The 24,460-nt window shown below is 42.6% G+C and overlaps 1 protein-coding gene across 1 annotated transcript in view; it reads left to right on the top strand.

Annotated features, from left to right (window-relative positions):
* Window positions 1–9,671: 9,671 nt before the first annotated feature.
* Window positions 9,672–24,460, top strand: part of PALMD (palmdelphin) — a 35,682-nt gene continuing 20,893 nt past the window's right edge. The window contains exons 1-2 of the mRNA XM_060232204.1: window positions 9,672–10,041; window positions 19,494–19,574. Coding sequence (XP_060088187.1) covers window positions 9,997–10,041; window positions 19,494–19,574 — 126 coding nt within the window. The 5' untranslated portion in view covers window positions 9,672–9,996. The remainder of the gene's footprint in view (window positions 10,042–19,493; window positions 19,575–24,460) is intronic.

The raw sequence follows: 24,460 nt of genomic DNA, 5'->3' as shown, positions 1-24,460 counted from the left end.
TTAATCATGTGCCTTTTAATTAATTAATCAGTTAAAATGAATTAAATTTAAATTGTTTGCATATTACCACTTGGCTGAAAAAATTAGAGCCCTGTATTGGAGCCCTGAAGAGCCCCGTGGCGCAGAGTGATAAAGCTGCAGTACTGCAGTCGGAGCCCTATGCTCACAATCTGAGTTCAATCCAGCTTGCTGGGGTGAAAGAGTAAATGACTGGGAAAGGCAATGGCAAACCACCCCGTAAAAAGTCTGCCGTGAAAACGTTGTGAAAGCAACATCACCCCAGAGTCGAAAAAGACTGGTGCTTGCACAGGGGACTACCTTTATGTTTTTATTAGAGCCCTGTATCTATGAGTTAGCTTGTAGGTCAGGCTGGGATAGTTTCAAATTTGCTCTCAACAAGCATTTTTCATTAATCTGTACGATGAATTACACACACTTGCCCTGAAGTTGGGGTCAGTTGTGATACCAACAACAGAACAGACCCCGACTTCAGTGCAGGTGTGGTGCAGTTGGGGTAACTTCAATGAGAAGGTCATCATATGATCTATATATAAACAAGAATCATTTGTTCCTTCTGCTTCACCAGAATGGCCCACAGGCCTCTTGCTGACATGATCTAATTATGCATACTACCTGCTGAATCTCTGCAAAATTGCCTTGCCTCCTTTCAATCAGTTCTACCTAGCAATCACTCTCAATGCCAAGAGATGTAGTAGAGGTACCAGACTCCAATGGAGGCTTCCTGCTGTTTGTGTGTCTCAGCATCAGTCACTGCATGGTTCTTACCTCTTTCCAATCAGCTTCTTCTATCAACAGACAATTCTGCTGGGACTCTTTAGTGGGTGTATTGATAACTGTCAATGCAGAGATACACAAAATGGATCTGTCCTCATAAGAGTCTATACACTGATACTCAGCTTGGATCACTCTTCTGGATGTGCCTCCTTTCACTTAAAAGGAATGCCTAGAACACTCTGAAAGTTAAGTATGAGGATGAAGAGTGCTTTCAGCAAAAATTCATCCCAGTAATTCAGCAAGAATTCATCCCAACTATAAAAATGTTAGAAAGCACTCAAAAATATAAAAAGAGGTGAGTGAATGAACAGCTGGTGCAGTTCTCATGTACTAAGATTATTCTGTGCTGCTATTTAAAATTGGCTCTAGGAGCAGAATTCCCAAAGCAAGAGGATCCATATTCATTTCCAGCTGCTACTGTTACTGCAACAAACCCACTCACAATTTTTTTTCCAAAACAAACCCAGGATTATCTATCTTCTAAATTCCATCCCACTTCCCAATTTGGTTGTTTCAATATTTACTCTGCTAATGCCCTGTGAAAGAAGACTCCTATGATGAAATCCACTGCAAAATGAAAATGAATATTTTAAGTGTGGGAGGAATCAAAAAGAATTCCATCCACAGGCTGGATCAAATAACTACAAACAATTTATTCATAAGTCAGTGTTCGTTGGGTCAAGAGAAATGTTTGCTCACAATTTGCCGTAAGAACTGTAGGCTGGATAGATTTTTTTTTTAAAGGCTTCATTAAGCCACATAAAGGAAAGCATTTTAATTTTGAAATCTCACATACCCTCTTCCAGGAAACTTGCAGAGAGCATGTCTGTTGAAGTGTCTATATGTTATCAGTAGGTGATATCTTGCTAACAGCACCCTCATGGACAAAGCAGGCTTAAGGCCAGACGAAATGACAGCTGGTTCATTTCTTCTTTTACCATGCAGATCTAGTTCAGAGTAGGCTTAACATAAATGTGGAAAAAAATAACCTATTGGTAGAAGGAAAAATTCCACCCAGCAACAAGTTAAAGGAGGAAAATATTAAAGAGATTTCTGTAACAGTGGTCACTTAGTGCTCAGCTCATATAGTTTTAAAAGATGTGATCTTAATGCAGTGAATATCACTCCCTGCTTAAATATGTACAGTGTCATTCACTGCACAGACAGAATGTACAGGCTGCTGGAGCAGTACGAAACAACTTGCCATAGTATGCAAGCATCACTCCATGTGCACATTTTGACATAGCCAAGCTATCATCAAATGATTTTAACCTTGTCAAGTTTCATATAGGACCATTTCTTATTACTTTTGTCCTTCCCATTGGTGATACCTTGAACTTACTATATCAAGGAGCCTGTTGGTTCTCAAGCTACCTTACTACTCACCCCCAATTTGGTTAATAAATAGAAGCTGTCACACACACACCCAATGCAATTGATAATGACTAGTCCATGGAAATGATGGGAGTAAATACATTCTGCTTCTAGAGTGTGGTAACATCCTCATCCTAGACAGATGATTGACCAAATTGGGGGGTGGAGTGTCATTCCAAGGGTGGACTGGTCTTCTGCAGGAGCTACATGTCTAAAATGAACCCTGGAACTGACTAGGCAAGTAGACATAAGAACATAAGAGAAGCCATGTTAGATCAGGCCAATGGCCCATCCAGTCCAACACTCTGTGTCACACAGTGGCAATATTTATTATGGACCTCTGCTCCATATTTTTATCTAAACCCCTCTTGAAGGTGGCTATGCTTGTGGCCGCCCGCCACCACCTCCTGTGGCTGTGAATTCCACATGTTAATCACCCTTTGGGTGAAGAAGTACTTCTTTTTATCCGTTTTAACCTGTCTGCTCAGCAATTTCATCGAATGCCCACAAGTTCTTGTATTGTGAGAAAGGGAGAAAAGTACTTCTTTCTCCCATCCCATGCATTATGTTGTAAACCTCTATCATGTAACCCCGCAGTCAACATTTCTCCAAGCTAAAGAGTCCCAAGCGTTTCAACCTTTCTTCATAGGGAAAGTGTTCCAGCCCTTTAATCATTCTAGTTGCCCTTTTCTGGACTTTCTCCAATGCTATAATATCCTTTTTGAGGTGCGGAGAGCAGAACTGCACACAGTACTCCAAATGAGACTGCACCATCAATTTATACAGGGGCATTATGATACTGGCTGATTTGTTTTCAATTCCCTTCCTAATAATTCCCAGCATGGCGTTGGCCTTTTTTATTGCAAACGCACACTGTCTTGACATTTTCAGTGAGTTATCTACCACGACCCCAAGATCTCTCTCTTGGTCAGTCTCTGCCAGTTCACACCCCATCAACTTGTATTTGTAGCTGGGATTCTTGGCCCCAATGTGCATTAGACATGGTTACCTGCATCCTTAATTCTGAACAGTATACTGTATTTACAATAACTATATTCTCTAGTCCAGTTCATCAGGCTCCAATCTACATTTTTTTTGCCACCCATTACAAATGAAGATGTTACCATAAAAATGCAAGCACCAAGAGACATAATGTGTTGGATCCCACCAGCAGTGTTGTTAAAAATAAATATTCAAGACCCCAACTCATAAACTCATCAATGGACATCTGCAAAGCACACATAACCATCTAAAGGGCACACCTGTAAACCCACTGAATCCAGAGTCTGGTAGTCCATATTCTGATCCTTACAAAGGGCCAGCCACACAACATGAGTCTGTGGGCCACATATTCTGCACCCCAGACCTTCGTGCACATTCTGGGGGACCAAACCAGTAATTTTAAAGGAAAATTTGTGGGAAATCTGTGTTTCCTCAGAAGAATTTCACAAAGCTACTTCAATACTACTCTAAACTTTCAAAATCCCAATACTGAATGGGGCTTTGAAAGCCAATTTATATGGATGAGGATTAGATCTATTCTTTGCCTGTGGCAGTTAGTCTCAATTAATTCAGTCAGAATAAATGGACTATACTGTACATACTATTTGTTTTTGTCTTCCTTCCTTGGTCATGGTCTAGGCAACAAAAATCAGCAGACTGCTTACCCCCATTAACTCCATCCTGTCCCTAAAATATTTTACTATGTAGTCAGTGTTTTACTCCTTCTACTGGTTAGGTTCCTAATATTCTAAGAGCTGGTTCATCCATACATGTTTATTACCTAACACCAAGAGATGATCTGTCTATCTGATAGTGGAATCCTTAGCAGGATTGACCAACTCTGCTTAGGATGGCACTTTGAATGACCCATCACACTTCACTTAATGCTAAATACAGTCCTGAAATCCACAGTTAAGTTCTGCCATTTACTTGCATTTTAGCTGGTCAACAGATGCAACAGGTCAGTCAGATATAGCTATCCTTTGCATAAGTCTCAATGGAATGATAGTTGGCCAAAAGCTAAAAGCAAGATGCAATAGAAAAGATATTAGCTTTGTTGACCAGAGATTTATTGTTCTCCAAGGGGGAAAAAACAAGCTGGTGATCTGATTGTGATCTAGAATGCTATGCAATTCATCCACTATACAATCAGCCAAGGAGTCAAAACCAAAACTTTCTGAACTACATGCAGCAATTGAAAGTACCTATCCAAACAGATAATTGAAACACTCCCTCCCCAGTGAGGCAAAATCAAAGCATATCCATTGGGAGAGGTTCACAGTTGTTTGATTTGTTGTTGTTGTTGTTTGAACATCTCTGAATCTGAGGTATTCTGAAATATAGTTTAGGCTCAGCCAGGGAAGCCTGGGGGAGGATAAAGCAGGAGTTCTCAAATACCTTTAAAGTTCTTTGGCAGATTAAACACCAGCTGTTCAGGATGGCCAATGATGAATAGGGCAAAAGCTTGGGTATCACCTTACAGAGAAGACAAGTGTGGTCAATTATTGGGAAATTCTTTGTGGGTGACTTTGCAGCAGGACTTTAATTTAGGTAATAGATGGTTAATAAACAACGTTCTTTTAAAACAAATATAGTGATCAAATAGTTCTGCTTTTTAAAGGCTCTTTTGAAACAACTGATAAATAGTGTTAGCTATAACTTGTTTTCTTTGTTTAATCAGCTCTTTACCAGTTAAATACTGGTATGTCTCTAAAGACAGATAACCATAAAGAGCCATAAAGAGCAATCCTAAACTCAACTACTTACACTCCTGCTCAGCTTTATCCAATGGGAGTTTGTACCCTTTAGTCTGTGTAATGGAACATTATTTAAATTCATGCTGGGTCCAAACTGCAATGCTTCTAGAAGAAACATTTAGTGTTGACCTTTAAACTGGTCACTCAAGTTGTCCCTTTCAATATCAGTTAGATCTGCAGCAGTTATCAGGTGATGTTCCATGGCTCTATGTCATGAAAAGCTTCAACTGTCTATTTCTGCACAGTCAACCCGCAATAAAAGGATAGGACATTTTCACTGGCTAGCTGGCAATCTCATTCAGGGTACCAGTTCTGATAGAGAGGGGTTCTGTGTGATTAAACAGCTGAAGTACAGGCAAAAAAATCAGCCATCCAGTGTTGGTTAACTTCTGCCTGTAAATATGTATGTTAAGAACATACATTCTTTAGTGCCATGGTCTAAATGTACATATTTTAGCAACCTTACTGACATTTAATAGAACTATGCAGGGCTTTTTTTGTATAAAAAACCTAGCAGGTACTATTTGCATTTTAGGCCACACCCCTTGACACCAAGCCAGCCAGAACTGCATTCCTGTGCATCCCTGCTCAAAAAAAAGCCCTGGAACTATGTATGGTCAATACCTTGACAGCTGATGAAACCATTCAGGAACTCTTAAGAACACTGCTTTGAACCCCAGAGGGAAATGTAAATATTACAAATCCATTTAACAAAATGAAATTGCCTCTAGAATCTCTACAAATTTTGCAGAACAAATAGGATATTGGCTAATTGTCATGCATATATACAGTATATACCTGCAGACATTGTTTACATGATGTTGAAGGTGAGAAACAATTCCAAATTCTTAATGATACCCAGATTCAACTTTTTCAGAAAGAAGTTAGTCATTGTCCCACAAGCATACATTATTTTTGGCAGTTCTTCCTGTTTTGCAAATGTAGAGTTTGCCCTTTTAACCAGATAGAAGAAAAAAACTTGCTCAATCTGTTAGCAATGTGAAATCACTTTCAACTTTGACATAAACCTGCAGAGAAAAGGACACTCTTGCTTTCAGAGTAGAAAAACTAATCTTTCAATAGGGAAAAAACCCTTGATTTTTTTTGTTTATATTAATTAACAAGTCTGAATTAAAACATGTTTGATAGGCATGGAAATGGAGGCTGCCAGAAGGAAGGAAAGAGTGGAGGGAGAGGTATTGAGGGGGAAGTGAGGTGCCCTCCACAAGCCCTTGCAGGTTGCTCACCATGCAGCTGGATCAGGCAGCCATCATTGCACATCTGTTTATTAGTTACAGTCCACTCCATTTGGTTACAGTCAGAAAATTCAGAGTTGTTGTGTAGATATTGCATGAGAAAGAGATGGGATTGCAGTTAATGTGCATCCTTTTATTGGTCTTCAGAATGGATTTTTTATTGCTATGTGTATTTTATGTGCCGTCAAGTGGCTTTCAACTTATGGCAACTCTATGAGTCAATGGCAACTAAATTCAAGTCCAGTAGCACCTTAGAGACCAACAAGATTTTCAGGGCATATGCTTTCAAACTCAAAACTTTATACCCTGAAAATCTTGTTCTCTAAGGTGCCACTGGACTCAAATCTAGTTGTTTTACTGCAGGCCAACATGGCAATCCTCCAATGAATCAATCAGGGGCGTAGCTAGGGCTTTGGGGGCCTGGGGCCCAAGATTTATGTGAGGCCCCCTATGTGTGTGCACGCCGCCAGAAACAGGATATGATGTCACTTCCGGTGATGTCACTTCCGCAGGATGGCCACCACTTGCGAGGGAGCCCTGCTGGAAACAGGAAGTGATGGAGGTGGAGGTGGAAAGAAAGCAACTTCAACTTTAAATGTGTTCTCCGAGCTGGCCGATGGGGGGTGGGGCTTTAAGAGCCACGCAATGTGTGCGAAAGAGCCAACATATCATATATATGTTTTAAACACCTGCAACGATGAAGGTTCCAGACCAAAATCCCGGCAGACTTGCGCAATGGCAGATCTACCGGCTGGCTGCGCCGGCGGGGACAGAGAGACCGGCTCCGTGGTCGGGAGGCACCGGCGCCACGGCCACCCCCGCCCCGGCTCCTACTCTATGACCTCGGCGGCCGGCAGCAGCTCAGGCCTCTTGCGCGCCGCATGGAGCGCAGCAGCGCGCTCCCCAGGCTGCCTCGCCGGAGGCAAGGACCAGCTCGCCCTAGCAACTGGCGGCGCCTCCTCGTGGCGCGCAGGGCAGGGAGGCCCTTGGGCTCGCAGGCGGGCGGAGAGAGCCCCCCTGTTGGAGCGGCACAGCATGGCCCCGGCAGCCGCCCGCCTCGGCCCCGGCTGCCTCCGGCGCTAGGCGGCGGCGGCGGCGGCGCCCAGCTCCTCTCCTCTCCTATGATCGCCAGCATGACCGTGGCGCTCCAGTGCTTTACACAATGTCCCATTATCTATCTATCTGTCTCTCTCACTCTCTCTATCACTCACTCTCTCACTCACACGCACACATCTAAACTGAAAAGACCAAAATGGTGCAGTCTTTTCTAGTAGGGAAAACTCTTTGGCTTAGGTGGGAAAAATGGACCTAGTACTGGGTTCTTTTTGAAAGGGAAACAATCTTCCTTTTTTGCAATGGCCAGGACTTCCTTCCGTCCAGAACATTTGATGTGGCTAAGGAAAGCTGACCCACCCTTCCCTCTAACTCCATTCCAGCCTCTCTTTGGCTTCCTCTTCCCCCATTTTTCCCGTCCGGGGTGAAGGGGGAATTGACCCTGTCACTGCCGGGTAGGCATGAATCAAAGAGATTCAAAGAGCCGGTGGGAAGGGTAGCCTGACCCTTCCTACTGGGCGGCGTGCCCTGCCCCCCACTCGGTTGCCCCTGCTAAAGCTCAGCCATGTAATAGGCTTCTAATGAAGCGGGCGAGAGGGGGGTGGGAAGGAGGGCTAGAAGCGCAATCTGTTTGGTTTAAAGTCACACCTCCGGGAGGTTTCCTTCACTACCGGGTTGGGAGAGGTAAAGGGAGAATACGAGCATACGGTTTGTGTGTGTGTGTGTGCAGGGGACTAATGTTTCGATCGGTTCACAGGGAGAGAGGAGTCACAGATCATCTCGGTAGCAACGTGAGTGGCGGCGGCGGGGACGCCAGGCAGCCGGCTTCTGAGGGGCCCCTTGGCATTGCCAAGGGGCCCCCCAGACCTGGGGCGACCCGCCCCCACCTGCCCCCCCCCCTACACCACTGGAATCAATGAACCAATGTCCTCCAAAACAGCCTTGCTCAGGACTTGCAAACGGAGTGGCCCTGGCTTTGTGGACTGACTCAGTCCATCACATGTTGGGTCTTCTTCTTTTCCTGCTGCCTTTAACTTTTCCTAGCACTATGGTCTTTTCACAGCGAGTCTTGTCTTCTTCTCAGCACCAAGAAAAACCTGAAGAGGATTTTCAATTTTGTTTCTTAGGTTGAGTGGAACATAGCTGGATAGCAGCCAGTTATCCCCAAAAAGATATTTAGGATCAAAAACTTAGTATGTCATGCAGAATACATGCATACCAAACCCTACAAGTGAAATAAGGTATGGTGGAAGGAGGGAGGGGAATGATATGAGATGAAAAAAATGAAATTTTAAAAGATTTGAAGAAGCGGCCTCACAGGAAAGGAGAAGTTGGAAGAACAGACCACTGACCTGGTTGTGACATCTTCACTGAATTCCATCCCCTCCCCAATCTTTGTCTTCCCCTGGTATTCCTTGAAAGTCACCCTACTAGGCAGGCTAACCCTGTTTAGCTTTCAAGATCTTATGAGAGCAAGTTAGCCTGGGCTATACAGGTCAGGGCATGACACAGAGACAGGCAATGGCAAACCATCTCTGAAATGTCTTTGCCTAAAAACAAAATCTAGCTCACCACCTAGTGAAACAGAACACTAAAAGAATTATAACTTCCAGTGCCCGACAATCTTAAGATCTCCTTAGACTACACACCAGGGCTTTTTTAGGGCTGCCAAGCCCCCAGGCCGGGCAGAGGTTCTCCCGCCTTAGAGGTTCCCAACCCATCAGTCCACATTGGGCCAGCGGGGGGAACCTCCCCTGACATCGGCAGCACAATGATGTCACCCAGAAGTGACATCATCATGCCGGCAATGCCACACACCGGCCGTTCTAGGCTTTTCTGGGAAAACTCTATGGTTTCCCAGATACTCTAGCAATTTGGGAGGGAAAACTCTATGGTACAACTTGGGTCTCAAGATTCTTGTTCGGTATTCTATTATATCACACTAGGTTTCATTTTGGCTAATTTTGAATGCCAAAACAAGGGATAAAATGTTTTAATAAATAACCTATAAATAAATATAAAATTCTCTCTCCATTGTAAAATAATAAAAAATGTTGCATGAGTGTTTACATCAGGTATAACATAGTAACTATAACTGTGAGGTAAGAGCCAGTTCAGATCTCTCCTAAAAAAGGAGCACAATTATCTAGCTCTACCTTATAGGTCTGCTTTGAGGATTACTAAGGTACATGAGGTGCTCTGAAATGGGCTAAATGCTAAATTATTACTGTTATCATATCTCAGTGAACATTCAAGAACAGCGAGGGTTAAAATGTTTTGTGTTTTACATTTTACTTATATGTATATATTTATTTTTTAAAAAAGCATTACTGCATTCAGTAAGGCACCCAAATACAAACGGCATTCTCCTGATTGGAGAGGGAAAATATGACTAGGGCACTTAAAGGTTAATCTACGGTATGCCAAATGAGCATATTACAGCAAGAAGTTGGCAGCTAGAGAAGGAAAAAGGCTTGTGCTCCCTGCCGTTCAAACTTGTCAGTCAACCCGTGCCAGTATTCTGGCCGTCTGCCTCTTCCAGCACACCCTCATTACATGTGTCTGTCTGTTCATCTGTTCAGAGGGTCTGAAGAAGTCAGGAATTCTTCCTCCTCTCTGCTCCTCTGTGGAATTAGATCACAACTCTTTGGAAGCGTCTGTTCCGTAGCCCTCCTCCTCCTCACAGGGCGCCTGCTTGCCTATGTGGGATCACTTTACAGCTTTCACAACCTGTGTGTGTGGCATTTTGTATTTCTAGAATGGAAGAAGCTGAGCTGCTGAAGAAAAGATTTCAGGCCATAACAGTAAGTGCTTATAGTTATTATGTTTTGTTTTGTTTTGAAGCTACCTAGTGGCAGCCATATCATATCCTTTGTTATTTAAAGAAAGAACTATTATTTTGCTTTGCTTTGTCAGCTCCACACGGGTGGGGGGCAGGTACAGTATAATTCTGTGCATGAAGTGCCTTTCCCAAGCATGTTTGTGATTAGACCAAGTCCCAGGCAGTGAATGCAACAGCACTCAGAGGAAAAGGTGTCCTGCTTTATTTTCGACATTCACAATGCTGTCATTAAGCCTGAGTAGCTGAATAATATGCATGCAAGCATCTGAAGGACACCAGGTCAAAAAGCCAAGGAACCACTGAAATGGAGCACTTCCACAGCTTCGAAGGGAAAGAAGGCAGGAAATCATGAGGGAGCTGAATGGGAAACTTGGGTTTGTGTCAACTGTTAATGTGAACACCACACAACACTGAAGAAAAGAGAGTTATAGGTAACACTCAAATGGCTTACATGGTGTCATTTTGCTCATAAAGAACATGATGAATACCAAGCACTTAGAGGAAGTGACTGTACTTTTCTTCAGGAGGAGGAGTGCACATGTCAGGGAGTAGGGAAGCCTGTGTACTAATAACAAAAATCTTCCAGCTCCCTACTGGCCTGAGGTAACCCATATGTAGGAGTGTTGTCAACTCATTACAAGGTTTGATACCTTTGAGAGAAGATCTTGCCCATTTTTTAAAAAAATCAACAGACCTGTTGATATAATGATGTAGTAACGGTCACTGACCAAGAGAACTCACTGGGCTTGACACAATCCTCTTCAAAGAAAAGCATCTTTCTGATGACTTTATTTCTTAGGAATTTCAATTACATTTAAGGCACATGCAGTCAAAGAACAGAAATAGGGAACTCCACAAATGTAAGGAGTTTCCAATTCTGTCCATCATAAAGGCTTGCCAACCTCCAGGTTGCGGCTGGAGATCTGCTATTACAACTGATCTCCAGGTGACAGACATCAGTTCACCTGGAGAAAATTCCCACTTTGTTAGGTGAACACTATTGCATTATACCCTGTTGAAGTCCTTCCCTTCCCCAAACCTTTGCTTCCTCAGAGTCCACCCCAAAATCTCCAGGAATTTCCAACCCAAAGCTGGCAACCCTCCTGTCATCCCAGGCCCATCACCTAAGGGGTTTTTTTTCCCCCAAGTGGTGAATCAACATCACAAAGAATGCAGATTCCACAGTTGGCTGGAAAATATAGATCATCACCAAGTCTCAAAACAGGAGAACTTAAATTAAAACAAGTAGAGCCTTTCTTTGTGTTCCCTCTCCAGCTCAGCTGCCGTCGTGTCACAAATGATTCTCAAAGGTATGATCTGGGAGACTACTCATTTTTGTAGACTTACTTGCAAAGCTGCCATATTCCCACAAACATTGGCCCATGACTAGCAAAGGGTTACTGTGACCACAATAAGGAGGTGGAGAAGGAACTTTTCCATAAGGGATGGTATTTCTTCACAACACATGCCTTGGACCAGTAGCAATAGGACAATTGTGGACAAGCTATTAAAAGTTGCATTTGAAGGAAAAGTTAAGGCTGGAGAGAAAAATTAAGCACCTCAGAAAAAGTTGCAAACACTTTTTAAAGCAAAGATTGTTCATGTGTCTTGGGCCGTATGGTACTGGGGATGAAAAATCACCTGTTGATTTCAACAGGCTCTTTATTATCAAAATTTATTATTAAATGCTGTGCTTTGAGATGCTCAGTGGGGTGTTTTGGAGCCATCAATTCACACATGCTCATGCTGAGAGATTTCTTCTAGGATGTTTCTTTAATTATAAGAAATACAACATTCATGTAAAATATCTTCTTCGTATCAGAACTCACCAATACAGAAGTGCCCTATAGAGGCAAAGGCTTTTCCCACAGGAAACATGACTTGTGTAGCATTTTTACTAGACATGAGCATCGTAGCTCTCAGCAAAGCAAAACAAATTGCTAAGAAATGCAGTTTTAAAATGAGTGCAGCTGACAAACTGAAAAGAGTTGTGATGATGAAGCCTTATGATTTAGTGGCAATGACAGCTGTATGCTGAGCTTGTTTTGTAAAAAAAGTCCAGCAGAAAGTCATTTGCATATTAGGCCACACACCCCAATGCCACCATTGTTCCACACAGGGCTTTTTTTAGAAAAAGCCCAGTTGCGACTCATTTACATATTAGGCCACACACCCCTGACATCAGGCCAGCCGGAACTGCGTTCCTGTGCGTTCCTGCTCCCCAAAAAAAAAGCCCTGGCTGTATGATAACTGTTTCATTTTTACAAACCTGATTCTTTTTTTTCTTCTTCCAAGGTAAGAAGAACCACTTTTTAGATTTTATTAAAAGCACAGCCCTCTAAGATATCATTTTGGTTCTTGGACAGCTCTTAAAAAGAAGGGCTGATTTTGTTTTCTGCTATATTCTCTGAATTTTGCCATTGATTAAAGTGATTTGGAGTTGTTGCTTTACACCCCTCAAAACACATTGGTTTCATTAAATTGTCTTCATTTGTCTCTAGGGTTGCAGGTGAGTAGCCTGATCCTGTAGGGAACTGCATTAGGTAATGCTGCAAAATTCAGATGCTGTGACACTGCGGCTGAAATGACATCCAAACCTAGTTCCAATAGCCATGAAGTACCTGTATGAATCTCAGCAAAGTAGCACTTACTTAAAATATGTGGGGGGGGCATTCCAACAACATTCCTGCTGCCTGAAACGTGTGTAGTAGTCCCTCTAATAGATTCAAGCCTTTTTTAAAAAAAACAAAACCTCCATCACACAGATCTTGGTGGTCTGGTTTTTTTAATTTCCCCACTATGCAATATATTCTGGTATGATCCTCCACTGTGCAATTTACATTTCACAAAATTTACATTTCACTATTCTAATTGCCTCTCAAATGTCCTGTGATCATTCAAGGGAGAAGGGGGCTCTTGAAAGGTGCTGAACATGTTTGTGTACAATCCTACATACAGGGCAGTCACACTACTCAGCATCAGCCTCCCCTCCACCCCCAAAAAAGAAAAATCACTCCAATCCAACCTTCTGGGGAGCCACATGAGTAGCTTCCTCCGCTAAGGTTTTGTCCATCTAAAATAAAGCCACTTTGCAGCCCTGATCAGCTGTTGCTTTGGTGCCATTTGTTTTTGAAATCGTTCTCCTATGTTGTTGCTGCCTGTGGAACTGCCATATAATTAATGAGGTCTCTCTACTTGTTCTATTGCTGAGAATGTATAAAGGCAGAGCTTTTTTGGTAGAAAAAGCCTAGCAGGAACACATTTGCATATTAGACCACACCCCCTTGACATCACCATTGTTTCACATAGGGCTTTTTGTAAAAAAAACCCAGCAGAAACTCATTTGCATATTAGGTCACACACCCTGAAGCCAAGCCAGCCAGAATTGTGTTCCTGTGCATTCCTCCTCAAAAAAGCCCTGTATAAAAATGCAAAGGGAATCCTATTTTGCATTAACTTCTTTTTCCTCAGTGACATCAGCACTAAATCTTAAAGCCCATTGGCTCTGATATCTTCATAAATAGCAGCAACAGAAAGGAACAATTTTAAAAGAAGCAAAGGGGGTCATGGCAACTATCAATCAGGACTGCAAACTTAGGCAAATATAAGTGAAAGAGGGAAATGCTAAGAGGGGAGAAAAGGCCCCCTTTTCTAATAAAGTTGTTCATTGTCAAATATTTGGTTCAGCCCTGTTTTAAATACAGACTCATTTGATGACCTAAACTGATGACTGGATGATTTCAAGGCCATTTATTTAGTGACACCAGGAGAAAAGGGGTGATATTCAGAGATTGGTAGCAGGATGTTCCTAAAATCAGGATTAAGTGAACCTCTACAAACTGCTACTGTGGGATACCTTGCAAACAATCTTTAAAAATAGAACTCTCTGAAGAACAGCACCAGCTAACATTCTTCTCACAAAGATGTCAGCTGTTTGCTTAGGGGACACAAGAGACACTGGAAAGGGTCCACCTATGACAGGGAAACATTATGCAGACTGACGCATTATTTTTGTCTCCTCACGTAGTGTAAATTTGATGTATGAGATGCATGCCAGAAATGCTAGTGTGCTCTAAGGAGACACATCTAAAATGACAATTCTTCAAAATATTTAAATAAGAATTGAATGAGAACTCTGTCCACTCTCTAACTCCTTCATAATTGAAATTGCCTGCAACTGACTTAACCTCGTTAATGTCCTCCTTGTAGTGTGAGACTATCAATAACAGAAAGGAAACTGAAATGTTTTTGAGAAGTTCCTTTTCTAAATCACATCAAATAGATTTGGATTGGGTTGGGCCTTGAAAATGTGTCCTTGAAGTGGCGGCAGCAGGCAGGATGGGAATGGGCAAGAACAGTGTTGGTGCACAAACCTGTTCCAATCTGCTTGCTGCTGCTGCTGCCATCAACACCTCCCATCTCTTCTTTTTCCTCTGCTTGCACAAAAGTGCAGGTGCAATGGAGATGGCAGTGGTCTCTCAAGGCCCAGGGGCACACCCTATTTTACTGAGCTTCACTATAATGCCAAGCTAGGAAAGACAAGGGAAAGACCTTTCATAGGCTAGAAATGGGAGGAATGGTTGAAAGCGTAGCTTAGTTCTACCCCTCCCCTTAGTGGCTACAATAGATGCTCTACCTGCAGCCACTCTACAGTTTCCCCTGAATCTGAAGAAAATTCTATGTGCTCTAAATTAAAGAGGTTTTTTAAAAAGCAGCTTTATGACATGCCAAGATTTGGCATGATGTAATCTGGATGCTTCCATTTATGGTGCAAGATTTCCACTGCCCCTGTGAGGGGAAATCCTTGTGTGGAAGGTTGGTTGTGTGTGCATATGGTGCTGCCAAATTACAGTCAATTTATGGCAATCTCAGCAAGGGGCTTTCAAGGCCTGTAAGAAGCAGAGGTGGTTTTGCATTGCCTTCCTCTATAGGGTCCTCCACGGTAGTCTCCCTTCCAAATACCGCTCCGTCATCACTTCCAAATTCAACAAGATTCAGCAATACCATGCAACCTGTCCTCTAGAAGGCTGCTTAGTGCTTGCAAATGAAGCAAAATAATCAGGATTGGTTTTTGATGAAAATTATAAACAGTATGTGAACATACAAGAGGGAAGGCAGCATAGCATAGCCCAATCTCATCAGATCTCAGAAACTAAGTAGGATCGGAAAGGAGACCTCCAAGGAAGGCTCTGCAGAGGAAGGCAACAGCAAAGCACCTCTGCTTAATCACTTGCCTTGAAAGCCCCTTGCGGGGGTTGCCATAAATTGGCTGTGATTTAACAGCACATATAACTCACTTTCATATAACACACAGTGAAATCCTTGGTGTATTCATTTTCTGACTCTGAATGATCTTGGGTCAGTCATAGTTCTCTCAGAGCTGTTCTCTCAACAGAGCTCTCACAGCTCCACCTACCTCACATGGTGTCTGTAGTGGGGAGAAGAAGGCATGGCAATTGTAAACTGCTCTGAGACTCTGAATTAAGGGCAGGATATAAACCTAACTACTACTACTACTACTACTACTCTTCCTCTCACTTCTCTGAGCAGTAAGATGTTCTAGGGTTAGCACTTATTCTGGTGGGCTCTGTTTTAGGGACAGACCCATGGAGAAGTTTGATAATTTTATACTATATGGCCGTTTTCCCACTCACCTTTTACTGGCGCCACGACCATCCTGACGCCGGCGAATCTGCCTGGATTTCGCATCAGAAGCTCCGGCGCTCCCAGAAGCGCCGGCTACTTCCGTCGCTAAGCCAGCGCAAACGGAAATCGCAAAGATGCAGGAAAACGTTTGCGCTGGCTTAGCGACGGAAAGCGCCGGCGCTTCTGGGAGCGCCGGCGCTTCTGTTGCGAAATCCAGGCAGATTCGCCGGCGTCAGGATGGTCGTGGCGCCAGTAAAACGTGAGTGGGAAAACGGCCTATGTTTCCTTACAAGAGTACAAGCAGAGCACAGGTACAAGAAAACTCACACTCCTACAGGATCAGATCACCAGAGAGATCTCAAGGTGTTTCAGCCAACATAGCAATGTTAGTCTGCTTCTCTCTCTCTTCCAGTATTGAAAATTACGCTTTTGTTTTACAAACATCCAACTATCTCCTCCCTTCAGCCAAAAGGTCCAGCCCTGATGAATGCTTGGACTTTGTCACTGCTTAACATTTAAGGCCCCTTGAGGAGAGAGCCACAATTATCAAGAAACATTTCCATTTATTTATTTGCATCATAGGTTCCAGTTCCAGTTCCCCCGAGGCTGCTTTATGCCAAGCCTATCAGACAGAACCATTCACAAATCCCGCTCATGTAACACTTCTGTACTATTATGTAAGATGCCAGCCTCCAGGTGGGATCTTGGGATCCCCTGGAATTACAGTTCATCTCCAAACTACAGAGATCAGCTCACCTGGGGAAAATTGATACTTTGGAGGGTGAACTGTATGGCATTGTACCCACTGAGGTCCCTGTCTTTTCCAGGTTCCTTTCCCAAATCTCCAGGAGTTTCCCAGCCTAGGGTTGACAATCCTATCCCCCAGTTCTGCTAGTCACTGGGGGGACCTGGCAACCCTGGTAATACTTTGGCTCTGCCATATACATCAACTATCAGTTTCAAGTATAAATATGCCTAAACACTTTATTCTGCTCTGCGTCATCTTTTCCTACTCTGGGACAGGTATGTTGCTTTTTGCAGCAGCTGAAAGTAGGGAAAGGCAAGCAGCTCTCTCTCACACTCATTTCTATTCAAAAAGCTTTTAATGCCTAACACCTCTTTTCTTCCAGCAAAGGGCTTAATTATGTTCTGAGTCACAGAGATATGAGATTAGAGGGGGGAGAGAGAGCAACAAATAGCTCTATTTTAGTTAGCCTTTCAACAGGTACATACTAACTATTTTTAAAAGTTTGGCAGTTTCTCTGTGGCATTGCTTTCTGTTTCTACAACTGTAGCAGGAAATTGGAAAGCAGACTGTCTTTTCCGTGAGCACACGCTTCCAAGACAAATGTTTCTACCTCCCATGATGACAAAGTGCTGGGAGGTAGTGGGTCTGCAGTGTGTGATTCATATCTTTTTTGAAATACTGTACATGTTATTTACACACACTTTTGTTCTCTCTCCTGGTCCATGAAACTTTTTAGTTGCACACTCACAACCAGGGCACGTGACAACCTGACTTTGTTTATTTCTGTCCTTTGTGCTTGCTCCCTGGGTCATCTGACTCATTGGCCACAAGCAGAGGTTGAAATTTTGCACTCCTCCACACTACCCACACTGTACCAGAGGCAAATTTATACCTACTACTTATAGCAGTAGACTGACAAATGGTTTACCATGAACAGAGACGGGAAAGAGAAACAGATGCCATTGCTTCTAGGAGAAAATGCCTACCAAAAACAGGGCAATTGGATGTGCTGGCCCTTAAAGGAGACAATATTATCATAAAATAAACAGTGATTCTTGCAACTGAGGGTGATGATGTTTAAACTTCTGTAGAAAACTAGAGTCCTTTAGCCAAAGATTCCACTAGTTATTTCCAAGCACTGTATATGGTACAGCCTTCCTCGCCCCTGCAGTTCCTGGTCTGTCACTTCCTGGTCTGTCCTTTCTCTTTTCTTCCTTTCCCTCTTCAGTTCCTCCTTTTGGCCTTGTGTGTATCTCATTCTTAAAGGCCTGGGCCACTATCTGAAAACCAGGCAGCCTTCCTTGCCTGGGCCCTGCTTCCTTTTGGTAGGATTAGTGCACTTCAGCCAATGTAAGAGTGTGACTCTTGTGATCAGAACAGCTCAGCCAATGACAAGTCTGCAACCCACTGGATCATATCTCAATGGCAATCAGAAGTGAGTATCTAATCCTCTCTGCAATTACCAGGCAACTGAGCCAATCAGAGTTAAACTTTAATCACAATTTCTTAGCATATTACATAGGGTTGCCATCTCTGGGTTGAGAAATACCTGGAGATTTAGGAGGTGGAGCCTGAGGACAGTGGGGTTAGGGGAGGGACCTCACTGGTATATAATACCACATCATTTGCACTCTGCAGCTGCCATTTTCTCCAGGGAAACTGATCTGTGTCATTTGAATATCACTTGTAATTCCGAGATATCTCCAGGCCCCACCTGGAGCACAGCAATCCTAAAGAATCTTAAATGCTGGAGAAATTACAAAGATTTTTGCTCAATGTAATTACTTTTAAACCAGTATGTAGGGTTGCCAAGTATATGTATGGAACCCCCAGGGGACTTGGTGGGAAGGCGTAAGTAAAAGAATTTTACCATAGAGATTAGTGAAACCCTAGAGCAGGAGTCCCCAAACTTTTTGAACCTGCAGGCATCTTTGGAATTCTGACACAGAGTGGTGGGCACAACTTCAAAATGGCTGACCCTGGAGGCAGAGCTAAGCTCAAAATGCAAGAGAGTGGAGTTGTGCAAAAATCTAGTAGGAATTCTTCAACACTTCAGACAAAAGCTCTAATTTAAAGGATGCTTTTTCATATGAATATATTATAGAAAAATAATTTCTGGCACTCACAGAGTGAACACTTTTTTGCTGTTGTGATGACAGCTTCAGAAACATTTTTTTTTTTACTCTGCACAACTAATCAGAAGTCCCGCTGGGTAAAAGCCCTCTGGCCCCACCCAGTGCATACAAGCCCTTGGTGGGCACCAGAAAAGGTGTTGCATACACTGTGGGACCCACAGGCACCACATTGGGGACCCCTGTTCTATAGAATCTGTACCACTGCTTCTGGGTTTTCGCCAGTAATGACACTGACACATTTCCTCTCCTCCCCTTCCCCTACCCCTGCTGCTCAGAGGTGACAATGGGAGATTGCCCACCAGAGTGTGACATTGTTGACAGATAACTCTATCATATGGAATGGTTTGATCCAGGCAGCATTGCCTAAGAGCATTATGGTCCTGTGTCAACTGAAGTGAATTTTTATTTAATTGTCTAGAACATTTTTATGTGACCTCTCCGGGGAACCTGCCCAAGGCAGCTTACAAAATAAAACATAATAAAAATACAAAACATTAAAGGTGTTAATTAAAATCCAATATTAAAAAACAGAGCATAAATGCAAATGAGCTTGTGTTGCTTCTTGGTTCTGTTGGTTCAACTACATGGCCTCTAGAGATGACTGGATGCAATCTCCATCACCCAGATCCACATGCTCAGAAGTGCTGTGTTTTTATCTATAGCAGCAGGTGATAGAGCATTAATTCACATAACTCAGTGGTCCTAAGTTTTAGCACAGAGACAACACTCATTCAAGATCTTAATTTTGCACATACTGAAACAAAAGTCCAATCTCTTATTGATTTAAGGCTATAGGGATGACATCCATTTTCATTCTAAGTCCATTTCAAAAATTACTCTTGGGGATATATTTTTTTTAAAAAAAAAACTTTTTGTAATTTTCAGGACAAGAGAAAACTACAAGAAGAAATCACTCAGAAACGCCTTAAAGTAGAAGAAGAAAAACTAAAACACCAGCACTTGAAGGTAATACAGAGACAGAGAGAGACTGATTCCCCACTAAGCTTGTTCCAGCATCGGAGCTCTTTTCCTCCGATGCTTCCGTCCGATTTCGCACAAGCTGCTCTGGCACTGCAGCTTGCCCCATCTCTTTCCTGCAGCAAGCAGAAACCGGTTTTAGAGGATCTTGCTTGCCGTGGGAAAGAGACAGGGCAAGTCGCAGCCCCAGGGCAGCTTGTGCAAAATCAGACAGAAGCATTGGGGGGGGGGGGGGGGAAGAGCTCCAACACCGGAACAAGCCTAGTGGGGAATCGGTCAGAGTGTCAAAACACATTCATCTGAAATTAGGAGCATCACTTCTGATTCATTGGACATCCTACCTGTGGTACCATATTATTTGCATATGTCAATAATCAATTCCACACTTATAAAACAATGAATATCCATGTGCTAGCCCGGGGGTGTAAAACATAAGGCCCAAGGGCCGGTTCAGAGCTCTTATCCAGCCCATAAGCAACTGATGTGAGGGAGTTTGGGGGGCTGCTTGGGGGGGGTTAACAGATGAGCAGGCACACATTGTGAGGTGTGTGTGTGTGGTGGAAGCTGTCAAGAAGTAGAAAGGAAATGCTAGGGGTGGGGTTAAGAAGCTGAGGTAAATAATGGGGGGCTGAAAGCCAAGGCAGAGAAAGAGAAGGGTTTTTTTTCCCTCCTGCCTCCTCCAACCACAGCTCAGCAAGGATTAGAGAAGCCACTATGGGGGGCGGCACTAAGTGGCCAGTGCTGCCTCTACTGCACAAACCAACTTTGCGTTTTTTCAAATGGTGACAATGAAGGGGATTGGCAAGAGTGGTCATGAGGAGCACCAGTTAGCCAACTAAATAGACAGGACCGACAAGGAAGAGAGGAGGAGGAGGGCCAGCATGTGGATTTGGAGGCAACTGGACTGTCTGGTACATGCGCTCTAAGGGGAAAGACCTCCTGATCTCAGAAGCAAGTGGAGAAGCAATGGGAAAAGGGGGCACTGATGTTGCCACTGCACATTTAAACAGTCACAGAGCCAGGAGGCAAATTGAGTGTTGGGGCGGGTGGGGGACAATGACCTCCCTTCTCCCCCTTACCTGTTCTCAGCCTGTGAGGAAAAGGTGATTGTGGCAGGACAAAATGCTCCCCTCTCCCTTAGACCTTCCCTCAGCCCCACCACTTATGTGGGAAATGCAGGAGGAATGAGGACTGGGAGTCAGGGGATCTGGGAAAACCTGGTTTAGACTCCCCCACCCTGAGCCAGGACCCTGTCATCTGTGTCATCTGCAGCTGGTTGTTCAGTTTGTCCCACCTTACAGGGTTGGGGGGAATGGGGTAGTGGAGGGGGAGTCTGGTGTGCCCCCTCCAGATCCTCAGAGGTAGGACAGGGGAAGAGAGGAAACAAAGGGCAAGAGATGGATTGTAGTCATGGTCAGTTGCTCAGGCTGGGTGTACCTTATTTACTTACTACTACTTTATTTACTTGTAAGGATGATGATTTATCTCCTAAAAGTGCTATATATACAAAACATAGCTAATTTGTGTGGAAATATAAGATACCTTCCCCTTTTATGGTATCCCTTGGAGAAAAACTAGTCTTGCATATGATTAAATACATTTATTGCGGCCTTTGTGGGTTCCCCAGTAAATCAGTTCCTTTCACAGCTAGGAATTAATTGTTTTGGTTTGTATGTTAAGAATATAATATTAATTGAACTTGCCTGTGTCCTTTATAAAGTTTACATTTCCAGTTCCTGCTATTACATTTTATGGCACATGGCCTGACCCCACAAAGTAACATTTGTGTCAGATCCAGCCCTTGTAACAAATGAGTTGGACACCTCTGTGCTAGCTTGTGCAAATCCACTTCAGAAGCATTACATTCCAAGCTACAGTGAGTTATAATTTTCTGGTTTTTCCTTAGGCAAAACAGGAAAGATGTCTCTATAATCAAAAAACTATGCTGCAGATCAGGAGACCTTGCATAGATAAAAGGCACATGGGACAGGCTGCAGCTAATCAAATTAGTTTGAATGATTTCATGAATGATACAAGGGCTTAATTCAAATTTCAAAAACAAACCACAATTTGTTTGTGATATGAACAAGCCTCTGACCCTTGAGACTGTAAGTAAATTCCTTCCCTCCGTTCTCCTTCCTTGCGCAAAAAGCCACACTGGAGGAGTCTCTGGTTTGATCTAACTGTTGTCAATTCAGCAGCCTTAAAAATTGGTGGATTGTTTCTTTCTTACAAAGAAACAGCACTAGTTTTGACATAACAACAAAGTGGAATTAAAAGAAAGACTTCCTAAACAAGGAAGATTCCAGTCATGACTTAGGGCATGAAGGGAAGAGGGGGAGTAAGAGTGCCACACAGACTAAAACCTGGTGTGAAACAAACTAGAATGGCTGTGATATCTGAATGGAGCCAAAACATCCTTAACAGTAACTGGTTAAACTCTGTCATTTCTTAAATTTGTGGGTGTACAGCTCTCCCCAGTTGATTAACTATTGATTTTATTAATACATTATGAGTTATCAAAGGTCACTTCATGATATTATGTTGTCTTGTTTTGTAGTTTAAAAAGAGATCATGCTTAGAAATAATCCCTAGATGAATATGTGACTGAATTTTGATGATGGTACTTTGCGTTATATACCATAGAAATGGAATTCAACAAAACATCAAATAGCAGCTCCTGCTGAAATCCTCATGCAATAACTTATTCTGTCTGGCAAGTCTTCGGTCAATTCAGCTAATGGGCTAAAGTGAAAAGATGTTCAAGCTCTGCTTCCTGTGCATGGGAGAAGTGTCTACAGCTCATGCACTAGTGTCCAACCTTAGTAGGAAAAACAAATTATTGATGAGTCAGATGACTAGCCTTAGATAAACAAGCCAAGAAAATGGTTCCGTGTGTTCTCAAGCTTTGTTTTGCAAGGACAGTTTGACATTCTATATATTACATATGAAGAAAAATAAAAGCCTACAATGCCCATTTCTTGAAAACAGTCAGTCATTATGTTCTCCTAAAAATCTCAACGCAAAATGTGCCCTGTCCCAAGACTGGTTGAGTATACTGGGTTGCCACGGCCAGTTCAAAATTGCAAAAATTGCAAAAGTCACAGAGGTAATCTTCAGATATTCCATCTCTTAACAAGGAAGAGCAGCAAATAGTCAACAAGCTGATGCAGGTAACAAACCCATGTGAGGCACTGTGTCTACCTGACTGCTTTGAAGATCAAATTGTTAAATCCCAATAATGTATTTTCTTTGGTATCAGGTACTCAACCCAAAGGAAAGAACTTATTTCAAAGTAGCAGCAAGTGGTGTTCCATACCACAACGGGAACAAAGAGTGGACTGGTCCTCATAAAAGGTCCAGTGTGAGATTTAATGCATCTGTAGTATGCTAAGTTCTTTATTTTTCTTTATAATACTTAGTTTGTCCCTTGGCTTAGCCCACTCCTGAATCATTGAGATTATTATTTAGCAACAGGTACTGCCTGAAAGTAGCAAGTGCACAGCAGAATGCAGAATGAAGGCAGTAGTACTGGTGTGAATAATTCTACCACAAAGCAAACTGCTGAGATATGTGGAAGAAACAAACTTCAGACAAATTGCTTATTGTCAGCATGCAGACTTCATATTTAATTTCATCTTCCGCTACTTTGGTCTGCTTTCTCACAGGTTTTATTGCACTGTATGACTGAATCCAGATTTCATATACGTATTTCATCAAACTTTACTATTTGCTTTCTGTTGGAAATAACTACTATATTAATTTTACTATAAACTGGTGAGCCATCTCAATATTACTAATATTGTTTAATTGTTCCAAAGATACTATGCTGTGTAGACAGACTTAGGACACTGACAGTTTTTAATGTGCTCCACCCTCTGAAGTGCTTTTATGTTGCTACCCATGATTTCGTGCTTGATCCTGTCCAACAGAGAATATTATTAGTGTCATTGCTGGTGGTGATGATTATACAAATTATTATTATGCAGGGGGTTTAGATTCATTGCACTTTAGAAAAATTGTAATAAAAGAAGTAGGCAGCAATATATAAGAAAGGTATAATTAAAAGCTCTTAGGAACTAGTATTTTAGCGAATAGCTGCTCCTTATAATAAAGAAAAGTCAAATCTACTCTTGCTTGTACACTGGAAAGCTGGAGACAAGAATGTAGTATTGGATGTCCTACTGCCATTAATGTACATCTCGCAGTCAGGTTCCTGTTTACCGCTTTGAAGATTAATCTCCAAGCACATGAAAATATGCTTAGTTTTGCAGACTAATTCCCATAGCATCCATAATGAATGCAGCATTGATTTAGCAGTTGTAGATAACTCAGCCTTCCTTCAGTGGAAAAATTGTACTTCTTAATTCTTTGTAAGTACAAGAGCATGAAGACATTAGAAACAGTCACAGCTCTGGAGGTAGGGCATTATTTTTTAAAAGTGAACCATTTGAGCAAGAAAGAAGAGCAACCATCATTGTATCTAATATTGAACTGTGCTCCCCATGTGAGCCTCCCCATCTGCGAATATCTAAATCTTCAGACTGGGGCCACACTGACACTAAACAAATTTTCCTGCAAACTTCAGTGACCCTTGAAGGTAGCAGAAAAATTGGAAATATTTAAAAAATACATTAGGGGTTTACATCACACACACACACACACACAAAAATAATTGTTGTCTTCACATGTGCAGACAATGCACTTTCCTCCTCCTCTTCCTGTGCTAAGACACATTGGTAGCTATGATGTGGCAGAGGAGAAGGCTCAGTGAACTGGCAGCAGAGGCTAGGAGCCATGTGGAGCTTCCCAACATCATTTGTGATGATGTGGAGGCTCAGTAGACCCAGTGGGAGAGGTCAGGAGCTGCAAAT

Source organism: Heteronotia binoei, chromosome 2 (genome assembly GCF_032191835.1).
Source record: "Heteronotia binoei isolate CCM8104 ecotype False Entrance Well chromosome 2, APGP_CSIRO_Hbin_v1, whole genome shotgun sequence".
Taxonomy (NCBI): Eukaryota; Metazoa; Chordata; class Lepidosauria; order Squamata; family Gekkonidae; genus Heteronotia; species Heteronotia binoei.
This window is presented reverse-complemented; position numbering and strand designations above follow the sequence as displayed.